General features: G+C 51.5%; 1 protein-coding gene across 5 annotated transcripts in view; it reads right to left on the bottom strand.

The window, feature by feature from the left end:
• Positions 1 to 24,177, bottom strand: part of COL22A1 (collagen type XXII alpha 1 chain) — a 260,912-nt gene extending 236,735 nt beyond the window's left edge. For 3 of the 5 annotated variants that reach the window (XM_035702817.2, XM_035702873.2, XM_035702776.2), the window contains exons 1-3: positions 23,732 to 24,175; positions 14,958 to 15,057; positions 1,876 to 2,035 (exon numbers count right to left, since the gene is read on the bottom strand). In XM_035702817.2, coding sequence (XP_035558710.2) covers positions 1,876 to 1,990 — 115 coding nt within the window. In that variant the 5' untranslated portion in view covers positions 1,991 to 2,035; positions 14,958 to 15,057; positions 23,732 to 24,175. Of the gene's footprint in view, positions 1 to 1,875; positions 2,036 to 14,957; positions 15,058 to 23,731 lie in introns of all 5 variants that reach the window. The other 2 variants (XM_035702839.2, XM_035702792.2) reach the window with 2 other exon arrangements.
• Between the last annotated feature and the right edge of the window lie 220 nt (positions 24,178 to 24,397).

The raw sequence follows: 24,397 nt of genomic DNA on the forward strand, positions 1-24,397 counted from the left end.
GCCCCAGCCTGTGCAGGATAATTGCTGCTGTGGGCCAAGCAGGGCCCGGCCTGCGGGCTGTAAGCCTTGAGCAAATTTATTTTAAGGCTGCAGAAGAAGGTTCATTTGTCCCAGAGGCCTCACCCAGGGGCCCCTTGGCACTCGGGTACATTCTGTGCTGGGGGCCGGAGAACAGATGTGCATGGTGCGTGGTGTGCACGTGGGAATGAGGGTGTCGGCCCCAGAAGGCCGCCGACCTTGAGGTGGGTCCACATGTGTGAGCCCCGCCCGGGACCGCGCCCCCCTGGGCTGCCGTGTGACGGAATGAGGGCTGGGGAGAGGGTGGCTGGGCCCTCCCCATCGTCGGCTGCGTGTGCTCTCGGGCTCATCTCCGTGGACGCAGAGGCCTACGCTCCTCCCGTGAAGCCAGGACGTGCACAGTCATCACCGTCTCCCCAGCTCCTGGGCTCTGGGAGGCTCAGGCCCAGTGGAAGACGGTGGGGGGTGGGGGCTTGGGGAGAATCATGCAGAGCACAGGCTTGGGGGGTTTCCTGTTGGCCTCCCCCGTGGGCTCAGGTGGGCGCATCCTTGTGTGCGCCCTCCTCACCTGCAGGGACTTGGGACATCTTGGTCCCTGGTTCCTCATCTGCAAAATGGGTGGTTCTACCCCGATGCTCGCCGGGTGCCCTGGGGCCAGTCCCGGAGAGGCGTTCACCTGAGCACCCAGGTACGCACCCAGGGCCCAGGCGCCGTGACCCCTCCTTCACGGGTCCAGGCCCGGCACCTCCCCAGGAGGCCCTGACACAGGTGGCCCTGCAGGCACTAGGGGGAGACAAGCTCACGGCACACTGTGTGGTCTGCTCACTCTTCTCTTGCGCTGTCCGCCGCACACACCCTCACACACTCGCACAGACACACCCACCCTCGGACTCTCACATGCACGTTCGCATACGCTCACGGACATGCTGACAGTCCCACACTCTTACCCAGTCACACACACCCATGCTCATCAGCCCCTGTCACACTCATACTCACTTTAACACACATGCACACGGTCATAATTACACTCACCCTCAGACTTTCACACCTATACACTCACTTCTATACTCTCTACAGCTCTATCACACACACAATGCTCACACACTTGCCTCACTCACACCTATGCACTCTCACTTTGACACACCCTTAGACTCTCACACCCATACATGCACTTTTATATACTCTCTCTCCAGCTCTATCACATGGTCACATGCTCGCACACATGCTCACACACACCCACACAGTCACCTCACTCTCACACTTGTGCACTCTCACTTCTACACACATGCTCCGACACTTTTATAACTCACACTGTCACACACACACCCTCAGACTCACACTCATACATGTATTTTTATATATTCTCTCCAGCTCTATCACACACTCACACAGTCACACACACTCACATATGCTCACACAAACAATCTGACACATGCTCCCCTACACTTACCTCACTCACACTTGTGCAGGCTCACTTTTACACACACAGTCACACACACCCCCCCAGGCTCACACTCAAACATGTACTTTAATACACTCTCTCCCACTCTATCACACGTTTACACACTCTCACACACACACATACACTCACACACATAAGCACATGCCCTCGCTGGACAACTGAAGGCCACTCTCAGTGGCGAGGACAGCCGACACCCACACTTGCTGGACAGCCTACCTCCCTCTCTCTCACATCAGTCCCCAGCTCACTCATGGTCACATGTCTGCACCCTACGCTCCCCAAACACACATTCACTTTCACTCACCTTCTTACACCTGCACACACATGCTCACACACGTGGACACACACACTGGCTGCTCGAGGTCCAGCCCCAGCACATTGTTCGGTGGCCCCACCTGCCCTCTGGGCCTGACAGCCGTCCCCACGCCACAGCAGCAACATCCAGAGGAGGCAGGCCACGGCGTTCCCTCGCAGGCTGGCCACGGCTCTCCCACGCTGGGGAACATGCATTTCTCGGCCGGGAAGAGACGCCGTTAGAATCTACTGGAACATGCCCTGTGTGGAGAAGGACACACCTTTAGAGAAGAGCCTCGGGGCTGTCAGGCTGAAGAAAGAGGCAACCCCAGCCCTGAGTGGAGGAATTGCCGGCCTCCCAACTCCTTCATGCCTTGACTTCACTTCTGTTACAGCCAACAGAGTGACTCTCTAACAGGTGAACTCCTGGGAGGCCTACCCCTCGGGCCTCAGCCCTCTCCCTCTCCAACCACCAGCAAATTGCACACCAAGGACCTGCCAGGCCCATCATCACTGGCCATGCGGGCCCATACCTTGGCCCCAGCACCACCTTGTGATCAAAATCTCTGCCTCTGGGCATTTAACAGGCCATTTATTTGTTTAATATGTTACAAGAGAACATCTTGGTACCTAAATCTTGGCCCATATTTAATTATTTTCTTAGGGCATGTTTATAGGAAAATACTTAGGGCATCACATGAAATATTTTAAAAGGACCCTGATAGAAATTATCCAACTCCTTTCCGAAGAGGTTGTACTTGCTCCCACTGGGCAGGGTGGAGTGGGGGCCTTGCCGCGTCCCCAGCAGCGTAGGTATCATCATTCCCTCAACCTGTCAGCTCAGTAGGAGAGACATTGCTTTTTGCTTCCTGTGCATTTCTTTGATCTATGGCATTTATTAGCTAAGTGTATTTCTTCTTCTGCGTATTTTATTTTCATGTGGATGTCCATTTCAGAAAGTATTTGTCACGGTTAAAGCCAAGATCTAGGAAAGGGAAAACAGGTTCTAGAATTCTGAGATATTTATCAGTTGCCCTCATGTGCCAGGTGCTGAGGGTAGGCAGATGAGGGACACAGAAGCCCCTCCCTCAAGGGCTCTCAGGGACACCTGGGAGACAGGTGAGACATGGGGGAGGCAAGATGGGGTAAAATGAGCACCGGCGTAGGGAAGCTCAGAGGCGATGGGAGCCCCGGGGCAGTTATGTGACCATTTTAGGGGTAGAGGCCTCTTGGATGAGTGACAGCCAAGCCAATTCTGGAAAACTGAGTTGGATTCAACCAAACAAAAAACAGATGATCATTTTCAAACAGAGGGAACAGCATCTGCAAAGTCCCAGAGGAGAACCAAGCCATGGCACTTGGAGAACTTCCCCCCAGCAGGACAGGTGTGGAGGCTCCTCTTGGGGCAGGTGCCTGAATTCTCACTCTGGTCCCCACCACCCTCAGGGCACACTGCCCTCATCTTACCAGGCCACTAAGGGGCCAGCTCACAAGGGCAGAGGGTATGTAATAGCCCAGGGTATCTTCCAGGACAACACCCTGGAAGTATGACACTCAGGAGGTAGCCACAGGACCAAGAAGAAAGGCACTTTCCCAAAATGGTCCATGGGGGGGAGGGGGGTACAGAAGCCAAGGTCAGGAGCAGAGGGTCCAGGGGGAGGAGAGATACAGAATCTTGGCAAGTCCAGTGGGCTGCCCACACCTCTCATCCTTCAAAGCTACATGGACCAGAAAGCATGGACTTGTCTGTCTTGTTCATTCTGCTGCCCAGAACCTGGAATAGTTCCTGACACATAATGGGCATCTGACAAATAAATATTAGATTTAGTAGTGAGTGATGGGGTCGTATTATCATCTGAGGTGACCAGAGCCCTTCTTTAGAAGAACGCAGATGTTTTTTAAAGAACCGGGAGAGTCACTGAATAGCTGCTGTGTATTATCTCCACACACCCAGCACTTTCAGACTGTCCAATGAACTCACACGACCTTTAAGGCCAGCTTCACTCCTTCCACATGGCAAAGGAGACGATGAAGATGAAGATTCAGGTCTGTCCCCAGGTCACCAGAGGAGGGACCAGGACTTGACCCTGCCCCCCTCTGGGCTTTGAGCCCACGCTCTTTCAAAGACCTCCATGGATACAAAAAAATCCAAGTACTAGTAACAACTACTGGGCCATCATTTTTTTTAATGAACTAATTAGGAAGAATGTGGACTAAGAAGATAAAGTAGGAACAGCCGTAGCGTCTAGTATTTTCCAGGCCTCAAGAAAGGTGATCATTTCCCCTCATTGTTGAAACTGGGTGGAAGTTGAGCAAAAGCAGGTTGTACTCTCCAGATTTCTAGAAGAATCTTAGTCATGCATCTTCCCCAAATATATACACAGATAAATATACACACAGATAAAGAGAAAACTTCAGGCCAACCTCCCTTATGAATGAGATGTGCAAGTTCTTAATAGAAGACTGGAAAGCTGAATTTAGCCACACACCAAAAGGGTTATACACTGGGACCACATGGGATTCACCCAGGAATGCAAGGCTGGTTCAACGTGCAAAAATGAACCCATGTGTCACACTGCAGCCGTGGAGCAAAGGAAAAACACACAGCATGATCCCAAATGATACAGAAGCATCTGACAAAATCTAACTCCCTTTCATGATCAAAGCACTCCTTCCACTAAGATGATAAGGAAACTTTTCAACGTGACACAGCCCACATACAAAAAATAGGTAATAACAGACCCTCCTCACTGTGGGTTGTTGCAAGAGATTGTTGCATGGATTGAATAATCAAAAGGCCACAGGGCTGACATGAGCCAGAGCTGGGACTCCACCCCAGACCTGTTTCTTGAGGCCATCCACCACCCACAGGCTCTCACACTGGGGTAAAGCCCAGTATTGGTAGGGAGCCTCTATTCTGTACAAATTGTACCTCTCCATCCTTACGACAACCCCGAGGGGTGGGCATCAACATCCCCCTTTTACAGGTGAGCAAGCTGAGGCTGGGAGTTGGGGAGACACCCCCCACCACACCCTGCTGGAGTGTGTGTGAGTCCACCCTAGGCACTCGGAGACAATCACTCCTTGACTCTAAGCTCCCCTGAGGTCATCTGTGCCCAACACCATCCCTCTCACTGGCTGACTATTTGCCCCATCTGGGGCTCACAGAGTATTTGAGTTTTGAGAATCATAGTTTTTCCTCTAGAGAAAGGGCTGGGAAAAGCATGCAGTGCTTTCACCAACGTGCTCCGAGGTCTCAGCAACCCCACAAGCTGCACTGTTCCCCCAGCTCTCCAGTGATGAACCTGGTGTGCACCTGCCAACACAGACACAATGCAGGGGTCCTTCAGGCCCAAAGGGCACCAAGACCCACACTCTCTCCAGCATGCACAGCTAATGGGGGCCGCCAGTTTGCGAAGCACCAGAAGCCACCTAAGGACTTCACAGGGAAGAACCCATTTAATCCGCACAGCAGGTATCAAGAGATGCAGTTTGCTGAGTAAGAAACAGAGCATAAAAGGGCTTAGCAACATGTCTGGGACTCTACACCTCGGAGCCGGGATGCAAACCCAGCCAATCTGACCTGACCGCAGGCCAGGCTCCTCATCGCTCTGCAACGCTGCTTCTCCCAGGTTGTTGGAAGCTGGCTAGGACAACCCATATTACAAAGCCCAGAAACAATGGGAGAAACAAGCAAAGCATAGAGTCAAACACCAAATTCTCATGACTCAGTTCACAGGAGGAAGGGAACAAGGACACAAGGTCGGGGGAGGATGAGGGGCCAAGAAACCTGACATTAACTGGAGGGAAGGGAAGCCGCCTGAATCCAAGTGCTTCGTTGATCTTCAAACGGTGAGCCAGTCTTACAGGCCATGTAATCCTAGCAGATAAATCCATGAATCCTAGCAGGATTCATCTGAGAACTCTTTCTGTACACGTTTGTATTCAATTAGCTAATACTTTGTTGAAGACTTTTGCATCGAAATTCATGAGAGACGTTGGTCTTTTTCTTTCCTTGGAGGGTCTTTGCCTGGTTTGGGGGATTAGAGTAGCACTGGCTTCATGGGGTGAGAGGCAGGAAAGGTTCCTTGTGCTCCTCTCCTCTGGAAGAGGTAGTAGAGGACAGAATGGCCTTCTGTTCAGGAACATATGGAGTGTTTGCGACAAAATGCCCCCTGAGGCAGACAGGCCTGCTACGGAACCCCAGCATTCTTCCTTAGCCGCAGTGGATGAACAGTGCATTCCCCCAAAAGAGGGTGATCTCTACTTCATCAGGGGTGCTCTGAGCATAACACAAAATGCTTTCTGTGAAGCACCTGGCACAATGCTAGCACAGACCAAGTGTGCAGGAAAGGTGACATTTGGGGGAGCCCATCTCCCTGCCATCCCCAGCCCATCTCAGGTGGCAGCCCCAGCAAGCATGGGTGCCATGAATCCATCTCTCTCTCTTTCTTCCTCCAGGCTCTGAGCTCTTTCCCGGGCTCAGCTGCCCAGCTGGCATGATATAGGCCACACCCTGTCCCTGGGAGGCAGAGCTTGGCCATTAGTCTCCGAAAGTCCAGCAATTAATTTGTTGAGCTGAGTTCCTGCCACAAGCCAGCCCATTGCCATAGTAACCAGTGTTCCCTATCCAGGGCCCCGGGGAGAGTGAGGAGAAGACACTGAGCAGAATGCAATTTAAAGGGAGAAAATGAGATTTGGCGCATTGGAGGGCAGCCTGGGCAGAGAGCACCCCGGGTCTGCACAGAGGGTCTGGCTGCTGCCCACTGCAGAGGAGGGGCTGAGGCACTGCTGATATGTTGCCAGGGTGACGGGCGATGCTCCGGCCAGGAATCCAGTGGAGACATAAAAGCATGGCGACAAGTGTCCAGACCACTGAGCTCTGAGCCTCGATGCTCACCTGTGGGGCTGTCAGTGATACCAGCTGCGCCTGCTGGTCAGATAGGGAAGAGGGAGCTGAGCTGGGTGGCTGGGAAGAGGAAGCAATCCTCTCAGCAGGGTTGCTCAAAAACCCAACTGGGGGAGCCAGGGAAGCAATGGAAAGCCTGCATCCTGGATTTGAACTGGGCTTTGTGTGACCTGGATCAAGTCCTCCTCGGTCAACAAACACATAGCGAGTATCTCCTGTTCAGAACTGTCTGGGGCACTGGCTTCCCCTGGGGTAGCTAGCATTGTGATGACACTTCTCGACCAGAATCCCCGTGCTCAAATTCTTATTAGCTGTGCAAACCAGGGGAGTCACCTAACCTCTCTGGAGCTCAGCCCTTTCATGTAAGAGTGGGGATGATGATACCTATCTCACAGGCCACTGGAAGAATTAACTGAGCCACTTATTACATGTGCAAAGCTTAGAATGATGCCTGACCACAGTGAGTGCTGAAGGCACACTATTTCTGTGATTTTCTAATCCTTTGTTTCCTCACCTATAGAATGGGAATGATATCCCCTCCTTGGATCTGTAGAGGACATGAGGCAATGAGTGGGTGTGATAATCTTGTATAAAGTCTGATGTTGGGGGCAGTTAGTTAAGCGTCTGCCTTCAGCTCAGATCATGATCCTGGGGTCCTGGGATCGAGCCCCACATCAGGCTCCCTGCTCAGCAGGGAGTCAGCTTCTCCCTCTGCCCCTCCCTCTGCTTCTGCTTATTCTCTCTCTCTCTAATAATTAGATAAAAAATATTTTTTAAAAAAGTCTGATGTCAGCCAACATTGCCACACACAGTATTGAGGGACATTTGATCTGAGCTACTCAATCTTGGCTGAGGCAGGCCGCAGGGGGCACCAGGAAGGGCTCTGCTCTGCAATCTAATTCAAGGGTGCCCTAAATGCACGTTAAGACTTACTAAGTGCCCCGCACACAGGATAGGACACTCTGCCCAGAGATTGCAGCCTCATGGTGGAGACACGGAAGCAAGAAGATGCTTACGTTTCCATGTAGTCAGAGCTCTGTTAGAGGGAAGGACAAGTGCCTAACTCAGGCCTGGGGAGTAAGCACAGGTTCCTGGAGGAGGTGACATCTGAGCTGAGCCTGGGAAGATGAGTGGGGAACAGGCAGGAGGACCAGAGTTGCCTTCGCCACAGATGGCCACCACCCTCCCCGCCTTGCTTATCATTCATGGGATAAGCAAGAAGTGCAGTATTCTGGAGGAAGGAATGAAGGCTGAAGGAGATGGTAGGGATTTGGAGAGAGGAAGGCACTCAAATTTGAGGGAAGAGTGCTCATAAAGACAGCCCAGGGACTTGTGTGGTGACCCAGAGAAAGGGGTCAGACTTCCTGGAGACCTCCTGAGGCCAGCGCATGTCCTCCTGCATAGAAGTGGCATCTACCCTGCAGAGAGGGGTGGGCAGAGCCCAGGGGCTAAGGAAGGTGGTGCAGCATCAAGAGACATAGGCCACCTTCCCTAGGATGATGGCGAATGCCATGATACGTGGGACCTGCAGGGAGAGAGGAGGGATAGAGGAGGATGTGGAGGAGGGGAGTCCGCATTCCCTGTCTGAGCACCCGGAGCCAGTCACCGGGGGCAGCAGGCATGAGGAGTTCCCACTGGACACACCAAGTGAGTGTGAAGCAGCCAGATGGAGAAGTCAAAGACAGACACTTGAGTCCAGAGCTCAGAAGGAGGACTGGGGCGGGGGACACCCCTGGAATGTGCAGCAGGAGTGCTGTCAGAGCTCTGGGCAGAGGACAAGAGGCAATTTCTCCACCTCTCATTACTACACTTAGTCATAGAGGCGAGCACGCTAGGGCACCCTGGCATTATTAGTCTGTTCCCTGATCCAGCATTCTTACGTGACTTCTAGGGTGAGAGCTCTGTGTGCGGTGCTTTTAATGAAACAACAGTGACAACAAACCTCCAACAATGGAAAGACAAGCCACAGAGTAGGAGAAAACATTTGCAGAAGACGTGCCTGATGATGAACTATGATCCAAAATATACAAAGAACTCTTGAAACTCAACAATAAGGAAACAAACAACTTGATATTAAAAAACGGGCCCATGGGGGGGGGTGGGGAAACAGGCCTGTGTTCTTAATAAGCACCACATCAAAGACGATGCACGATAGCAAGGAACCATGCAGAGAGATGCTCCATGCCACATGGCATCAGAAAGCCATAAAATAAAACGAGACTCCACTACACCCCTCGGAGAATGGCCAAAGTCTGCACATGGACACCACCAGATGCCAGCAAGGATGGGGGAGCACAGAATGGTGCGGCCACTTGGGAAGACAGTTTGGCGGTTTCTCACAATCTAAACGTGCTCTTCCCAAGTGGTCCCAGCCATCCTGCTCCTTGGTATTTACCCAAAGGAGCTGAAAACGTATGTCCACACAAGAATCTGCGCGTGGATGTTTGCAGCAGCTTCAGCCATAAGGCCGAAACTTGGAAGCACCCAAGACGTCCTTCAGTAGCGGAACAGAGCTGGAAACTGTCATCCCCCCAGACAACGGAATGTCATTCAGTGCTAAAAAAAAAAAAAAAAAAAAAAAAAAAAAAAAAAGAGCTCTCAGGCCATCAAAAGACAAGGGAGGGACCAGGGACCCTAAGTGCTTATCAGCAAGTAAAGAAGCCAACTTGGAAAGGGCGCACACTGTGCGGCTCCAACCCAGCGATGCTCTGGAAAAGGCAAATTGCGGAGACAGTGAAGGGATCTGTGGCTGCTGGGGCACTGGAGCGGGGAGGAGGCCGAGAGGCAGAGCACAGAGGACTTTTAGGGCAGTGAACACATATGTCAAATCTACAGAATGGCAGCTGACCCGACTGCGTGTGCGGAAACGACGGGACAAGCACACCACGGCACGGTGGGATGAACGGCCTGTCGTGGCTGGTTTCACTCCTGGCGTTTTCTCTTCCTAACAAGCTGGCAGAGGGGTCTCAGGTTCCGCAGAGCTACAGAATGTGCCCGGGATCACACGGCCATGAGGTGACAAAGCAGAGGGTATATCCCAGGCTGCTGGGAGCCTAGATCCAGGGCCAATTTCGGTGGAGCAGGGAGGCCTGGTCCTCCGGGGAACGGCGGTGTGCACCTGGGTGCCTGGCGGGAGGGAAGGGAGGGAAGGCGCCCAGGTGTTGCGCAGTCAGTCCTGGGTCCTGCTAGGGGGCAAGAACACCCACCCAGCTCTGTATCCTCCTCATCAGAGCATCACAAGATTTCAATGGAATCCGCATAAGCCCTACGCTGCCCAAAGCGCAGGACGCATCTCATTGAAGGATAAGAGTAGAGTGAGGGATGTGGCCTCCTGCTTTATGCTGCAGAATTCAAAATTATTTCCTATACTTTTTTTTTTTGTCCCTAAGAAGAGGCATCAAGGTGCCAGTTGTTTCTCTCCCAGTTGCTAAAATTTGTGAATGAAAGTCAAGCTCTCTCTACTCTTGAAACAAAGAATATTCCTTAAGCTGGCCCCGGGAGGAGGACTTGTGAGGCAAGCTTTGCCCCAAACCTGGCACCCACTGCTTCACTACTCTGCACGGTCTGAGGAGCTGTCGATTTATGAACTCAGCAGGTACTCACTGAGTCCCAGACTACCTGCCAGACCTTATCCAATCATTGGGGAGAGCCAACAACCCTGCCTCCACAGAGCTTACTTTCTAAGAAAGGAGGAGAACCAGACACAAGGGAACAAGGAAGTAAGAATACGGTTTCAGAGAACAGTGATTTGAGCACGACGGAGTCAAGTGATGGATAATGACTTGGCTAGGACAGCTTTTACACTTTGCAAAAGGACAGTCTCCAAGCGGAGGAGGGACACTGAACAGAGATGTGAATAACGGGAAGGAGCCAGCCATCCAGGAAGCGGGGTGCGGTGAGGAGTAAGAAGCATCCATCAGTTCTTGATTCCTGAACCCGTGCTGGGGAGGTGGCCCCAGCTCTCAGACTGCCCCCTACCGCATCGTTGGCACATGCTCACAAGAACCCAGTGAGGCTCCCACTGCACAAATAGGATCCATAGCCTCATGGATGAATCCTGCAGTAACTCCTCACTGCCTCTGGATGGTGCTCAGAGTCCCCCCCGCCCCCCGCCACCCCAACACAGACCCATTTCTCTGGTCTCCCCTCTGTCACCTGACTACACGTCCTATATCTTATATGGATGAGGGAGGAGGGAAGAGGCTGCCCACACCCCCATGACTCCATGTGGCATGAGTGAGTGAGATTCCAGGAGTCAAATAAACACCATGAGGGGATGCCTGGGTGGCTTAATGGTTGATCACATCCCAGGGTGTGATCCTGGGATCCGGGATCGATTCCCACATCAGGCTCCTTGCAGGGAGTCTGCTTCCCTCTTAAAAAAATAAAACAAATAAAATAAAATAAAATAAAATAAAATAAAATAAAATAAAATAAAATAAAATAAAATAAAATAAAATAAAATAAATAAAATAAAATATAAAATAAAATAAATAAAATAAAATAAAATAAAATAAAATAAAATAAAATAAAATAAAATAAAATCACCATGAAAGGGAGGTAAGCATGCATTGCTGGGTTGGTACTCAACCCGGGTAGCTGCTAGCACAACAAGGAGAGCCCCTGTTAGCAGCTCCAAAGGTGCTGCTGGGCCGAGGTGCAAGGGGCAAAGGAGAGACCAACCTGAAGAGCTGTCCCAAGCTGGGGGACTCAGAGCTAAGAAGGCTCCATCAGAGTCATCACCTGAGTGCCCAGAAGTGTAAGGAAGCACCAGTGGCAAAGACAGCCAGCAGGACCCCCCTGCCACCCCTTCCCTCTCCTTCATCCTCACTCAACCCTCTGGAAAAAGAAGGGAAGATGGAAAGGGGCAAACACCCCCCCAGCACCATCACCAGGTCCTCTGGGACAGTGGTCATCACTGGTGGTGATGGGGGATGGCTGGGGGGGTGGTGGTGGATGCACAGAGCATACGGTGAATAAAGGATTATGCTTCAGGGCTGGAACCGTGTAGACTAGCCTGAATAGCTGCCGAAAGTGAACAGAGAGTCACAGGAGGTGGTCATGGTTTGTTACCGGACCAGAAAGGGGTCGCGGTTGAGAGCAAAGATGGGGAACGTATGGGGGATGAGAGCCAAGATGGGGGGACCAAGGGACACCGCATGTAGGGTGCTGGGTGAGCCCCAGCTGTGGTTGAGAGCAAGGGTGGGGAACACACAGAGTGGGGAAAAACATTGCTGACCACCTATACCCTCCAGGTCAGGGGTGCTCCGGGAGAGAACTGATGTGTATGTGAACTCAAGGTAAGTCCCCGAGCACCAACACACGGCAGGTGCACAGCCACACATGGAGGCCTCACGACAGCCTGAGTGTGCAGTTGCTGTCCTCTTTCATGGACTGGAGACCCCAGGCCACGACACTGCTCAAGGATTCACATTCTGGGCCACCTTCTCAAGGAGTTACCGGCTGCCTCCCGAAGGACGTCAGAGCCAAGTGGGAAGGACCGTCCAGGGCAGGCTGCAGGCCCCGCGATGGCAGCGCTTGGAGTTCTGTGCTTTAAATAACATGCAGGGACATGCCCATCAACTCTGGATCCTTTGTTCAGCTCTACAATGGTGCTGAATTGAAAGGGCTCTGGGGAGTTGGAAGACTGGGCACCCTGGGACCACCCCTATCTGCACCCCAAGGAATGTCTCCTGCCTGGTCCCACCACTGCTTTCACCCTTCTAGGCTCCCTTCTTCCAGAACCAGAATTCACCTCTTGCTCTCGCCAACACTTCGGTCCTATGCTCCATGGATGTGGTTCACGTGGGGTGCCACGAGACCAGACCACTGTAGATGCCACATCCCCCACCCGATGCTGGGTTATGATGAGGGTCAAGCACGTGCACAAGCTGAGCCATCTCTGGGACCTCTGCTGGAGTTTTGGAGAGAGGTAGTTTTCTACTATGGCTGCTAAGTTTAGAGATGAGAAGGCCCTCACGACACAGGGGATCCAGATGGAGAAGGAAGCCACATCCTGGGGTGGGGGGAACGAGACGAGATTCATCCCTTGAGCACCTGACCTAGTGTTGCCCAAAGACCAGAGGTACCAGAGCTGTGATGTCCGAAGCAAACGCTTCCCCACCTTCACCTTTCCAACTCCAGCCAATCTGCACTGTGGTTCCTTCTTCTTGCAGAGCACAGAGCAGGTGCATGGGCAGCAGGTGCAGCCCTTACTCTCTGGAGCTCACCTTGCCACCCGCCCACGGTGTCCCTGGTTCCTTAAACATTGTCCTCACTCAACATCTTGCCTCTGTGTCCCCTTTTCCAGCTCTGATCCTCAACCCAGTTTAGACAAGTATTTCCCAGAATCACCTCGGTCAACCTCACCTCAGGGCGGACTTCCAAAACCCATCCAGATACCTCACCCTGCATCCCTCCCGGGCCCAAAGGGGGCGCACAGACAGGAGGCCGCCCACCCTTCAGCCCCTGGAAATGCTCTTTACTGCTCTATTAGTTTATTCCAACATCTTAGGGCTGCCCCAACCCCGTCCTTTTATCTTTCCCAATATTCTCTTCTTTTGTTTCTACCCCCCACCCCTTCCAAATAGTACACTGTCTCGGGGCATTTCACAAGAGACTGTCTCAGATTACAGGGTCCTGAGGACACAGAAAGATATTTCTGTTTAACTTATTTTGAGCAGCGTCTGGCCTGATGAAGCAGTTATAAATAGTGCTACGGCACCCACACTGATTATGGAGGTGTCGTCCCAGCAGGATCCCCTTTCCCAAGGGGAGAGTAATGAGCTCCTAGGCCATGCGAAGGACCGGGCTGCTTGGGAGAGCGGCAGATGAGGGGCCAGACCAGCCTGAGGTTTGCCAGCCTCCACCCTCCCTAGCTGCCTCATCTCAGCTTCTGCTTCCCAGACCCAGGGGCTGCGTCTCTAACCAGGGGTAATGAACCTGCCTCACCAGCTGAGGGGAGGCATTAGAGTCCCTAGCCCAGCACCCTAAAAGGGTGGCCGTAAAGATAAAAATGCAAAAAGCTACAAGCACTCAATTAAAGGAAGTTATCACTATTATTATCAGAGAATCCTTTTCAATATTTGATTCGTGCCAATAGAGCTGTTACAGAGCCACATAATTCGGTTCGAGACCTCTGAGAGTGGCCCACCCCCACACTTGCCGTGGCCTCACGCTCCAATCCCCACCCTGCCCTTTCCCACAAGGACTCAGGTCTAAAGTGCCAGGAGGCACCTGGGTGGCTCGGTGGTTGAGCGTCCGCCTTCGGCTCAGGTTGTGATCCCGAAGTCCTGGGTCGAGTCTCACATCGGGCTCCCCACACGGAGCCTGCCTCTCCCTCTGTCTGTGTCTCTACCTCTCTCTCTGTGTGTCTCTCATGAATAAATAAATAAAACCTTTAAAAAAAATAAGGTGCTGGAATGGGAGGGAGTTGGGTGTTAGCCATCTCCAGATGGGGAGGCTGCAGGACAAGGCAGTTACCAAGTGGAATCAGGAGCTTGACTCCCCTGTCCCAGGAGAGCATGGTTTCCCCCAGGCAGGTTCCAGCAAGTGGGTTTTTAGAGCTCCCACCTTTCGAGACCCCCCTGTAGGCTCTGATCCCCACGCTGCTGGAAGGCACACACTCCACACAAGCTCTGAGGACAGTTGCCCCTCTGAGAAGGAGCCTCCTGTATCTGGACCCAGTTAATAATCTCTGCGCTACACTCTGAGTTTGCAAAGGACTTGCTCACGCTCAGCAGATGAGCTGAGGCCTGCTGGATGTCATTTCCGACCTTCAAGTCTCTTCTTTGAGGCTCTTCTCAATTTGACCCCGATCTCCGTTTCCAGGTTCACAGCCCTGACACCTTACTTCATGAATCTGATTCTACAACCTCAAAGTCTTCTCACTCTTCTTCCAACACCACAGTATTTTCTTTTCCTGACTTTCTGACACTGCCTCTGAGATGCTTTCCTGTTCATGCCAGGCAGGCTCTTACTCATACTTCAAAGTCCAGCTAATGTGCTTTCTCCTCCAGGAAGCCTTCCCTGATTTCCCAGGCAAGCAATATGTCACTATGTTCTTTGGGCTCTCACAGACTCCTGAGTTTTAGCAACACCTCCCCACACACGCTAAGTGGTATTAAAACTGACCTACTTAGGGGCGCCTGGCTGGCTCCGTCAGCAGAACATGGGACTCTTGATCTTAGAATTGTGAGTTCGAGCCCCTTTTTGGGTACAGAGATGACTTAAACATTAAAAAAAAATCTTTAAAAAAAATAAAATAAAACTGACCTACTTATTGGCCTGTCTTTTCCACTGAGCTCCTTAGACTCGTGTCTCTGGTCTGTCTTCCTCCGTGCCTGGAATCCTGACAGGCACACAGCGGGCCGTCCTGTAGCAATGTCACAGAAACAAACGAATCAATGGGTTAAGGGTCTGAACTAGATTTAATTCTGTATTTCACTTGGTCATGGGAAGATCTCTCTGATATTTTCTAAAATTAAAAAAAAAAATTAAATAATCTGGAACCGGGCAGCTCCGGTGGCCCAGCGGTTTGGTGCTGCCTTCAGCCCGGGGTATGATCCTGGAGACCCGGGATCGAGTCCCACGTCAGGCTCCCTGCATGGAGCCTGCTTCTCTCCGCCTCCCTCTGCCTGTGTCTCTGCCTCTCTCTCTGTGTCTGTCATGAATAAATAAATAAAATCTTTAAAAATATATATAATTAATTAATTAATTAATTAATTAATCTGGAACCTTTTACTCCCTGCAAAAGAGCAAGCTTGTGGATTCGCACTGGGGTGACTGTCTGCCTACCTACTCAGAGGGTCTCTTTTCTTCCAAGATGCTGCCTCCCCGCCCCCCCCATCGTCCTGCAGGCAGGAGCACGTGAAGGTCAGGGATACACGGGGAGGCACCCAGCACGGCGGTCCCGCAAGATCAGTTTTCTTTCCATCAGAAGTCTCAGAGCTGTCGCAGTGAGGGGCTCTCCAGTTCTGTTCCTACAGGAGCCCGTGGCTTTGGCATCACGGGGCTGCGGCCCTAGGACAAAGCTGAGGGGAAGCCCCAGAAGTCTCCCCTTCAGGGGCATCTGTGGGAGGAGCCCCCTTCATTTCCACTGTGCTCTGCTGGAGAACCTGGCAACGCCAAGCTCTGTAAACACAGTCTGGGCATCCACTGCCGGCAGTCCGCAGCAAGAGGGACGGGGGAAGAGCCTCTAGAAAAGTTTTGTTGGAGCAAAGGACCACGCAAACCCGCCCTCTCTCCTTTTCACCTGAAAACCCATCCAGGTGGGGCTGATGGAAACCTGGCCAAGTGGATCCATTCACTCACTTACTCACTCATTCATTTCTCCACATGCGTATTTGCCTCCTCGTTCATCCACAGTCAGGAGTTTCCGCACATCCACCCACCCACCGACACAAATGCTCACTCGTGCCACAAACACTGCATCCCTCGCCCGCTGCAAGACCACAGCTGAGTCCCCAAGGTGGAGATAAAGAAGGCAGATTTCTACCTCTGGGCCTGTGCGCTGTAGGGGGACAGACCAAAGGGGAAACAAACCATTTAAAAACAGGGTGGCGGGACGGCTGGGTGGCTCAGCGGTCATGCGTCTGCCTTTGGTTCAGTGTGTGATCCTGGGATCTGGGATCGAGTCCCACATCGGGCTCCCTGCAGGAAGCCTGCTTCTCCCTCTGCCTGTGTCTCTGCTTCTCTCTCTGTCTCTCATGAATAAATAAAATCTTTAAAATAAAAATAAAGACAGGGTGGCAAATTCTCCCAGAGACTCCGTTTAGGTGCCATGGCTCCTGGAAGCCTCCATGAAACCCCAGCCCTGACAGCTCATGCTCCGACACAGAAGGGGCGAAAAGAAGAGAGGGGAAGAGTGGGGAGCAGAGGCATCTGCTCTTATCCGGCCACTTGTCCTTAGACTGGACTCTCAAGCTCATGAGGTCTCTAAGGTGATTATTAGTAAATCGCTCTAGGATTGTTGCAGAAGTGAAGCGGCAAGGGGGGTGCATGTAAACACTCAGGGCCCCTGTGTGCACTGCACGAGCACTGGGTGCATAATGAGTGGTTGATTGCAGGGGTGAAGCGTTCTTCTATCCGCCCGGCACAGAGCGCCTGAACCCGCTCCCTTAGCTCGCCAAGCAGTCTGGCATCAGGGCTGGGTTGCACTTGATCTTCAGTCCCTAAGCACAGCTAGTATTCGGAGTGTGATAAGTGCTAACTGGAAGGACCTCTGTGGGAAGACCTGTTTTTTGGTTTTTTTTTAAGATTTTATTTATTTATTTGAGAGAGAAAAATAAACAGGAGTACATGGGAGAGGCAGAGGGAGAAGCAGACTCTTGGCTAAGGATGGAAGCTGACACAGGGTGGCTCCATCCTAGGACCCCGGGATCATGACCTGAGCCAAGCCAGACACTTAACCAACTGACCACCCAAGTGCCCCAGGAAAAGCTATCGTGAAATGACCAACCAAAGATGCAAAGGATGGGTACCTGGGTGGCTCAGCGGTTGAGCATCTGCCTTTGGCTCAGGTCATGATCCCAGGGTCCTGGGATCAAGTCCTGCATCAGGCTCCTGGCATGGAGCCTGCTTCTCCCTCTCTCTCTCTCTCTCTCTCTCTCTCTCTGTCTCTCATGAATAAATAAATAAAATCTTTTAAAAAAACAAAGATGCAAGGGATTATATTTATTTTTTTGATTATAGATATTTATATTTACATATCTGGTTTACAGAATCTAAATCATTTTAGGGGGGAAGGAGGTGGGTTGGGGCACTTTCTTTCCTGGTCTAAGAACAAGCTAGTGTGGCTGAAGGAGAGTCCTGAGGCCCCGTATGACCCTGTAAAGGTAAAAAGTGGATCTACAAGGAGCTAAGGATCTCAGTCCTGCTCACCCACCAGAGATCGGTGCTGGAAACCACACAGCTGGCAAACAGGAGGCCCAAAATCAGACCTCAGTCAGACCTAGCCCCACTGAACTGGCCCAGCCCCCGGGCTTAGTGCCGGCCTCAGCATCATGCAGGTGCCAGACCTGCCTGGTCCTCAGACAGAACCCCCGAGGGGCAGCTATTGGGCACCCCCGTGTGGAGGTCACTGTGCCAGATGGGGTAAACGTCCCTATGACATTTCCAAGTTTGATATTCCACTAATTGGGGATTTATTTTTTTTTTAAGATTTTATTTACTTATTCATGAGAGGGGCAGAGAGAGAGAGAGGGAGGGAGAGACACAGGTAGAGGGAGAAGCAGGCTCCATGCAGGGAGCCCGATGTGGGACTCGATCCTGGGACTCCAGGATCACGCCCTGGGCTGAAGGCAGGCGCTTAACTGCTCAGCCACCCAGGGACCCCTAATTCGTGATTTAAACTGTGATTTCGGGGGATCCCTGGGTAGTTCAGTGGTTTGGCGCCTGCCTTCAGCCCAGGGTGCGATCCTGGAGTCCCGGGATCGAGTCCCGCATCGGGCTCCCGGCATGGAGCCTGCTTCTCCCTCTGCCTGTGTCTCTGCCTCTCTCTCTCTCTCTATGTCTATCATGAATAAATAAATAAATAAATAAATAAATAAATAAATAAATAAATCTTTAAAAAAATAAATAAATAAACTGTGATTTCCTTAACTCCATACCTACCATGTGGCAAGCCCTTGATGAGCAATATCATTCTGTCATTACTCTGTTGTACAAAGGTTTGTTGAGTTCCCACTGTGCCCAGCATTGCGCAGACACTGGTAGTTCACAGATAAATAATGCAAAACCCACGATCTCAAGGAACTCATTGCCTAGTGGCAAAAACAGACAAGCCCATAGAGGGTCACAGTAGCTGATGACGTGGAGCTGTCAGCAGGATGGGGTGCCGGGGTCGAAGAACCCAAGTCGCACGGAAATCCCAAGCTGACTTGCCCACAGCAGCTCGGGAGCAAGGAAAAACAAGCTGGGTTGCCATTAGGTGTTTCTCCAGGGACCTGGAAACAATCCATCCAGGGCCTCGTTCTGTCCATCGCTTTTGCTGAAAGCAAACAGGGACCACTGTGCCACTGCCCAGGGGACTCACAGCAAGCATTAGACCAAGCAAACCGGAACGCAATTCAACCTTTCAATTATTTAGTCTGTCCTATGAGCCAGACATTGTGCTACATAAACATGTTTTAGAATTCATTGTTATTGTTCCCAAACTGTTTAAATACTGGATTTTGACTAATGTGTATGTTTGGAAATAATGTCATAAAAGGATATTCGCTACAAGGTTACTATTGGTTAAGGAGGTGGGGGGCGGGGGGTGGAAGGCAGGGTTTACCAGCACTGCCTCACTTGTAACAATATGCTTTTATTGCTTTTATAATTCAAACCATCCTAGTGAGAAATATATCTCCAAAAGTAAGAAGAGCTTCCAAATGGTGTATTTGCCTCTTTGTGTGAATTCCACACATCTCCCTTATATGCTGCACCTGGAATTTTGGGGTAAAAGCGTAAGCTTCGCATGGACACGTGGGTTCGAATCCCACTTGCGCTGCAGTGTGCTGACTGTGGGGCTGTCCTAAGCCACGGGTTGTCCATCTGCACAGCGGGTGAGAGCAGAGCTAATTCACAGGAGTAAGTGATGGAAGAATGCCAAGCTCCCAGTCTGGCACCCGTTAGCATTCAATCTCAGATGGGCTCGGGGGCACATTATTTCTGTTTTTTTTTTTTACAGAGCTCAAAAAAAGTCATAGGAAATGGGATTTAATTTATGCTAAGTAGCTCTCAAAAACATGAAATAAGGACTGACAGATGGACATGGCAGGGAGAGCTCTCATTTCAATAAAAGAAAGACTTTTTAATCCAGATATTCAGCACTGCATTAGAGGCCACCATGGGAGGTGATGATTCCTCTGCCCCCGGGGGTGGACCAGGAGACGGTGGGCAAGCACCTGAGAGAGAGATGTGATGTGGGATGCAGTCATCAGATAAGGAGTGGCTGTGATGCTCGAGGTACCCTCTTCAGGTGAAAGAGCCTGAGAAGGAGTGAGTATCTGGCAAAGCCATATGCAGTCACTTTGAATCCACAATCACAAACAAGTTTGCAGTTGTATTTTTAAGTGACACTTTCTTTTATTGTTTAGGTCAGCTTGCTTTTTCATGTTTTTATGGACTCAGGAGCAGACCGTCTCCCAGCAACTTGGCTACCAGGCAGTCAAGGCCAGCTCCAATGTCCTGGATCTGCCAGTATGTAGTTTGAGCAGAGACTTCTCCCTTGAGTTAGTTCCAACCAAAAGACGGTGTAGATTCCTTTTGTCTCCAATATTTTATTATGAAACAATTTTTTAAAAAATTACAATGGTACTCTCATCTCTACCAGAACATAGCCAGAACTAACTAGAAGGAACCAGCTTCCAGAACTGGGAGGATACTGGCTGAGACACGGGGCCTCCATAGTGGGCAGTAGGAGGGAGCCCCGCCGTCAGATAGCTTTGCCACAGAAGGATTCTGGAATCTCTTCGAGCACAGTGCTGGCAGGCCCACCCTCCACACGTTCCCTGGGTATTTACCAAGGCTTCGCTTCTTTTGTGCCATGACGCTACCTGGCATTCGGCCTCTCATGAATGCTCAGTCCTGAAACCTCCCCAAAACATGAACATGCCCACATCCTCCGACCCAGAAACCCTATTCCCTGGGAGTAACCTGAGCACATCACAGCCACATGTGGGGAAGTCCTGTGCACAAAGATGCTCACTGCTATAGCAGGCGGGAAGGGTGAGCTCACCCACTTGGAGGAATTTGAAGAAGCAATACAAATGGTACCAACCCTTGGCAGGCACATAGTACCAAGACATGCACACACCCACACACACGTGTGTGCACACCCACACGTGCACAATGCCAAGTCCCAAGCAGGAAGACCAGAGGGTCAACCTCACTCTGTCCTGGTGCCACACGAGACCTGTGTTTGAGAATCCACGTCTGTCTCCAAATACGAAGCAGGCAAGTCACTCCCGTTTCCCTGGACTCTGTGTCCTCATCTGTACAATGGGGAAATCGTACTTTTCCTCTCTTGCCCATCTTGGTCCTCCTTGATTTTGCAGTTGCTTCCATCAGGCAACCTAACATATATTCAATTCCTGAGGAGAGGATTCGCTAAAGAAATCCTCAGGGACCTTTCCCACCCTAAGACATGACTATGGGCTCTTCTCATTTGCTGGTTCTCCTCATAGCCCTGCATCAATAACAATGCTCTCTTCTGAGAGGAAGTCTCCCCAGCCTGAGCAAAGAGGCCTTTGTTGAAATGACAATGGGCTTTGATCCTCCAGAAGTGGCTTTGAATCCTGACTCCTTGGATCCTCTCCACCTGTCCTCAGGTAAGTGGTTCAAAGACAGGTCTTTCGCTTCTTTGTTGATAAAACCGAGACATGAGATATGAACGACACCTAGAGCTCACCGCCCTGGCCCCTGGTGACTGCACACATGACCTCTGCTAGCCCTCCTCTCAGCAGCAGCACTGGAGGGGGACAGGGGGCAGGAGGGGACTAGCAGAATTTTGAGGCTGGAGAGGAAGTACTCAGAAAGTGCAGGATCTCAAGCTGGGGAAAAGACTTTAAAGGTACACCAGGCCCACATTTAGTTCAGTGCAGCCCACCAGCAGCCACTTGAAAGGGCCATCCAACCTTTGTTTAAATACCTCCAGTTCTGGGGGACCCTCTCCCTCCCCACCACCATGCAATGAGCAGATCCCTTCTGTCCCCGTGCAGCTCCCCCTCCTGGATTGGAATCCAGCATCCAGCAAATCTTCCCTCCCTAGGACCTAGTTCTACCCTTTTGGTAACCAAGAGGACAGTCCAGCTTCGTCTTCTGACATGACATGACATGACATGACATTCCTGCAGGCCACAGTGGCCACACGTCTTCTTTCCTCTACACTAGATGACCTTTCTTAAGGTGGCGATTATCCTTCCACATGATGCCATGGCTTCCGTTCCCAGGAATCCTGGTTTCTCTCCCCCCAGAAGCACTTCCACTTATCTACAACCCTCTTAGAATGGAATCAGAGAGGGAGAGATAACCGGGCTCATCCAGTCCAGAGTTGACAAGCTCCGGCGTCCAAGGGGACCCTGCTGGTCACACAGACAATCGTGGATGAGCGGAGGGGACACACCTAGCTTAAGTGGGTGGCCGTTTGGAACTTACACAAGGAAAAAGTCATCCTGTGTTTTTTTTTTTTTTTTCAAGTTTAAGATTTGTGGATAAAACTTGCTGAACAACTTATCAGCGAGTAATGAAATCAAATTTTAAACAACCTATGAAGCATTAAAACTCTGTGGCTGGATCAGCCCGTGAGCTCACTTATTTAACCATTCTGTGGATCCAGAATAGCTTTTTTTAAACGTTTAATGAAATTTGGAAGCATGGAAAACCACTTACAAACTTCTGTCCTGATTGTTTTATAGGCCCGGTGATCTCCTAGGGCCACTCCCGCCTCCCCACAAAGGAACCCTTCCTCTCTTCCAGCCTCTTGCCTGGCACGACAGGCCCAATAACCACGGGGTGACAATTGCCTAAAGTCACAGTCGGGCCCCTTAGCAGCAGAGTGACAGAGAAACCTCGGGTGGGGAGGGGGTGTTGCGTCCCTGGGGCTGCCAAGCAGAGTCTGCTGAGATGTGGAACAAGCCTACCACATGCTCAGCTCTCCCAGAACTGTCCTTCTGCATCCCTTCTATCACCTCCACTTGGCAGATGAGAACACTGAGGCTCACGGGACAGTCGGAGAGTTCAGGCAGCCCGATGAAGCAGCAGGCTTAGGACTGGAAGGGAAGACCAGCCGCGGAGCCCTGTCCTTCACCTGCACACACTGCATAGCTGGGCAGCCCACCCCTCTCCGCCGGCCTCTGATAACGCGGGAGCCCTGGAATCTAGAACTTTCCTGGAACAGTGCAAGTAACTAAATAAACTAGAAGGGGCCTCAGGGTTCTGCCCAAAGCCAGTGGGTTCTCACAGGCTGTCTGGGGGTTTGCTGGGCATCCACTGTCAGTGAGACAGATTAGGGGCTGCAGTGTCCCATGTAGGGACAGAGGCGCTGGTGCAGGTCCTGGGAGATGACAGAGTAGCAGGATGGACTTCTGGGGAGATGGACTCACACAGTGCTCCGGGCCTGATTAATGGGGCTGCACATCTTCTTCAGGGGATGCCCGGCAAGCATGGCCCCTGGCATCTCCGAGTCTCCATGGGAATGGGGAGAAAAGGGGGCCCATGGTCCAATAACGCCACTAATTCAAGTTACAACTTCATAACCTGGGACCGGAAACTCTGGCCTGCTACGTTGGAGGACTCACAGGAAAACAGACAAAAACACCCCCACACACACACACACCACCCTGGGTTTGAGACCATTGAGAGAGGGCTAATAAACTGTCCAGATAGGAGAGGGATCTAAATGTAGACCAAAAAGGCAAAGTTCCCTGAAAATAATGCAAAACCAAAGGTAAGCTGTTCTCTGTCCTCCGCGCTTTTTCTTTTCTTTTTCCCCACCTTTCTGGCTTTTTCTCCAAATTTCCTACTGGAAAGGTGAAAGAGGCTGGGAGATCTCAACAACTTTTAAAAGTAGCAACTTATTCTGTATGTTGGTAAATTGAACACCAATAAAAAATAAATTTATTATAAAAAAATAAAATAATAAAATAAATAAAATAAAATAAAATAAAATAAAATAAAATAAAATAAAATAAAATAAAATAAAATAAAATAAAATAAAATAAATAAAAGTAGCAACTTGGAAAGAAGTCCCTGAATCCGACACACCCGAGTCATCCCTGGGCTCCTGCCCTCCCCAGCTGCTCACCTAAAATCAGACAGCTAGGTTCTCACTGACTTTGCTTCGTTTTACTCTGAAGTTGGCAAAGCAGCTCAGGACTGAGGTCACTCCCCAAAATGCTTCAGGTTCAAGCTCCAGAAGGAAACAGCTCAGTTTGGAGAGGGTACTCCCCGCCGCCAGCTCCATGCACCCACAGCAACCCCATCCTGCCCACCGTCAGAAGGGTGTAAGCATGAAGCCCTGTGACCTCTCCAGCAGCCTCCAGGGAAGAGAACACAGGCCTTACCTGGCAGGGGAGAAGCTCAAAGGGATGCCAGCTAAGGTTCCAGTCCAGGGCGGGCGGGAATCCACTGGAAGCAGGGTCCAGAGAAGCAGCCAGCCCCAGGCAGCCCCCTCCTGGGGGTGGGGGTTTAGGGCGTGGGTCACAGGCCAGCAAACCCCCTCACCCTCCCTCCAAAGGTAGCAACCTCGATCTCCAGACGAGACTTGGCAATCAGTCTGGGGGCTTCCCCCAGGCCAGGGGTCCCAAGAAAGAGCTCCCTTTAAAAACCAGCAACTAAAGAAATCCAGTGAAAAGGTAAGGCTTGGAACTTAGCAAATAAAACAGAAAGTGCTGGAGAAACACAAAAATAAGGAAAGGGGAGACAGGTCCTCCGGGAGGACTGCGGCGGCAGCCGGCCCAGCTGCTGCCCAAGAACAAAGCTGCTCGGTCCCCCCAGGGGCAAAGTGGCCCGGGCGCTGGGAGCCCCCAGCTCGGAGTGGAGGGAGGAGCCGGCGGTGGGCGGGCTTGGGAGGAGGGCGGGCGGGAGGACTGCCGGCTGTGCCCTGGGGGGCGGGAGCCCAGCCAGGGAGGGTGCACCCCTGCGGGAAGGGGCAGGGGCAGCGGCTCCAGGCCATACAGAGGCCACCCTAGGAAGCCCGGCCCGGGGCTGACAACTCCCTGTCCAGTTAT

This window comes from Canis lupus, chromosome 13, assembly GCF_003254725.2.
Source record: "Canis lupus dingo isolate Sandy chromosome 13, ASM325472v2, whole genome shotgun sequence".
NCBI classification, from domain to species: domain Eukaryota; kingdom Metazoa; phylum Chordata; class Mammalia; order Carnivora; family Canidae; genus Canis; species Canis lupus.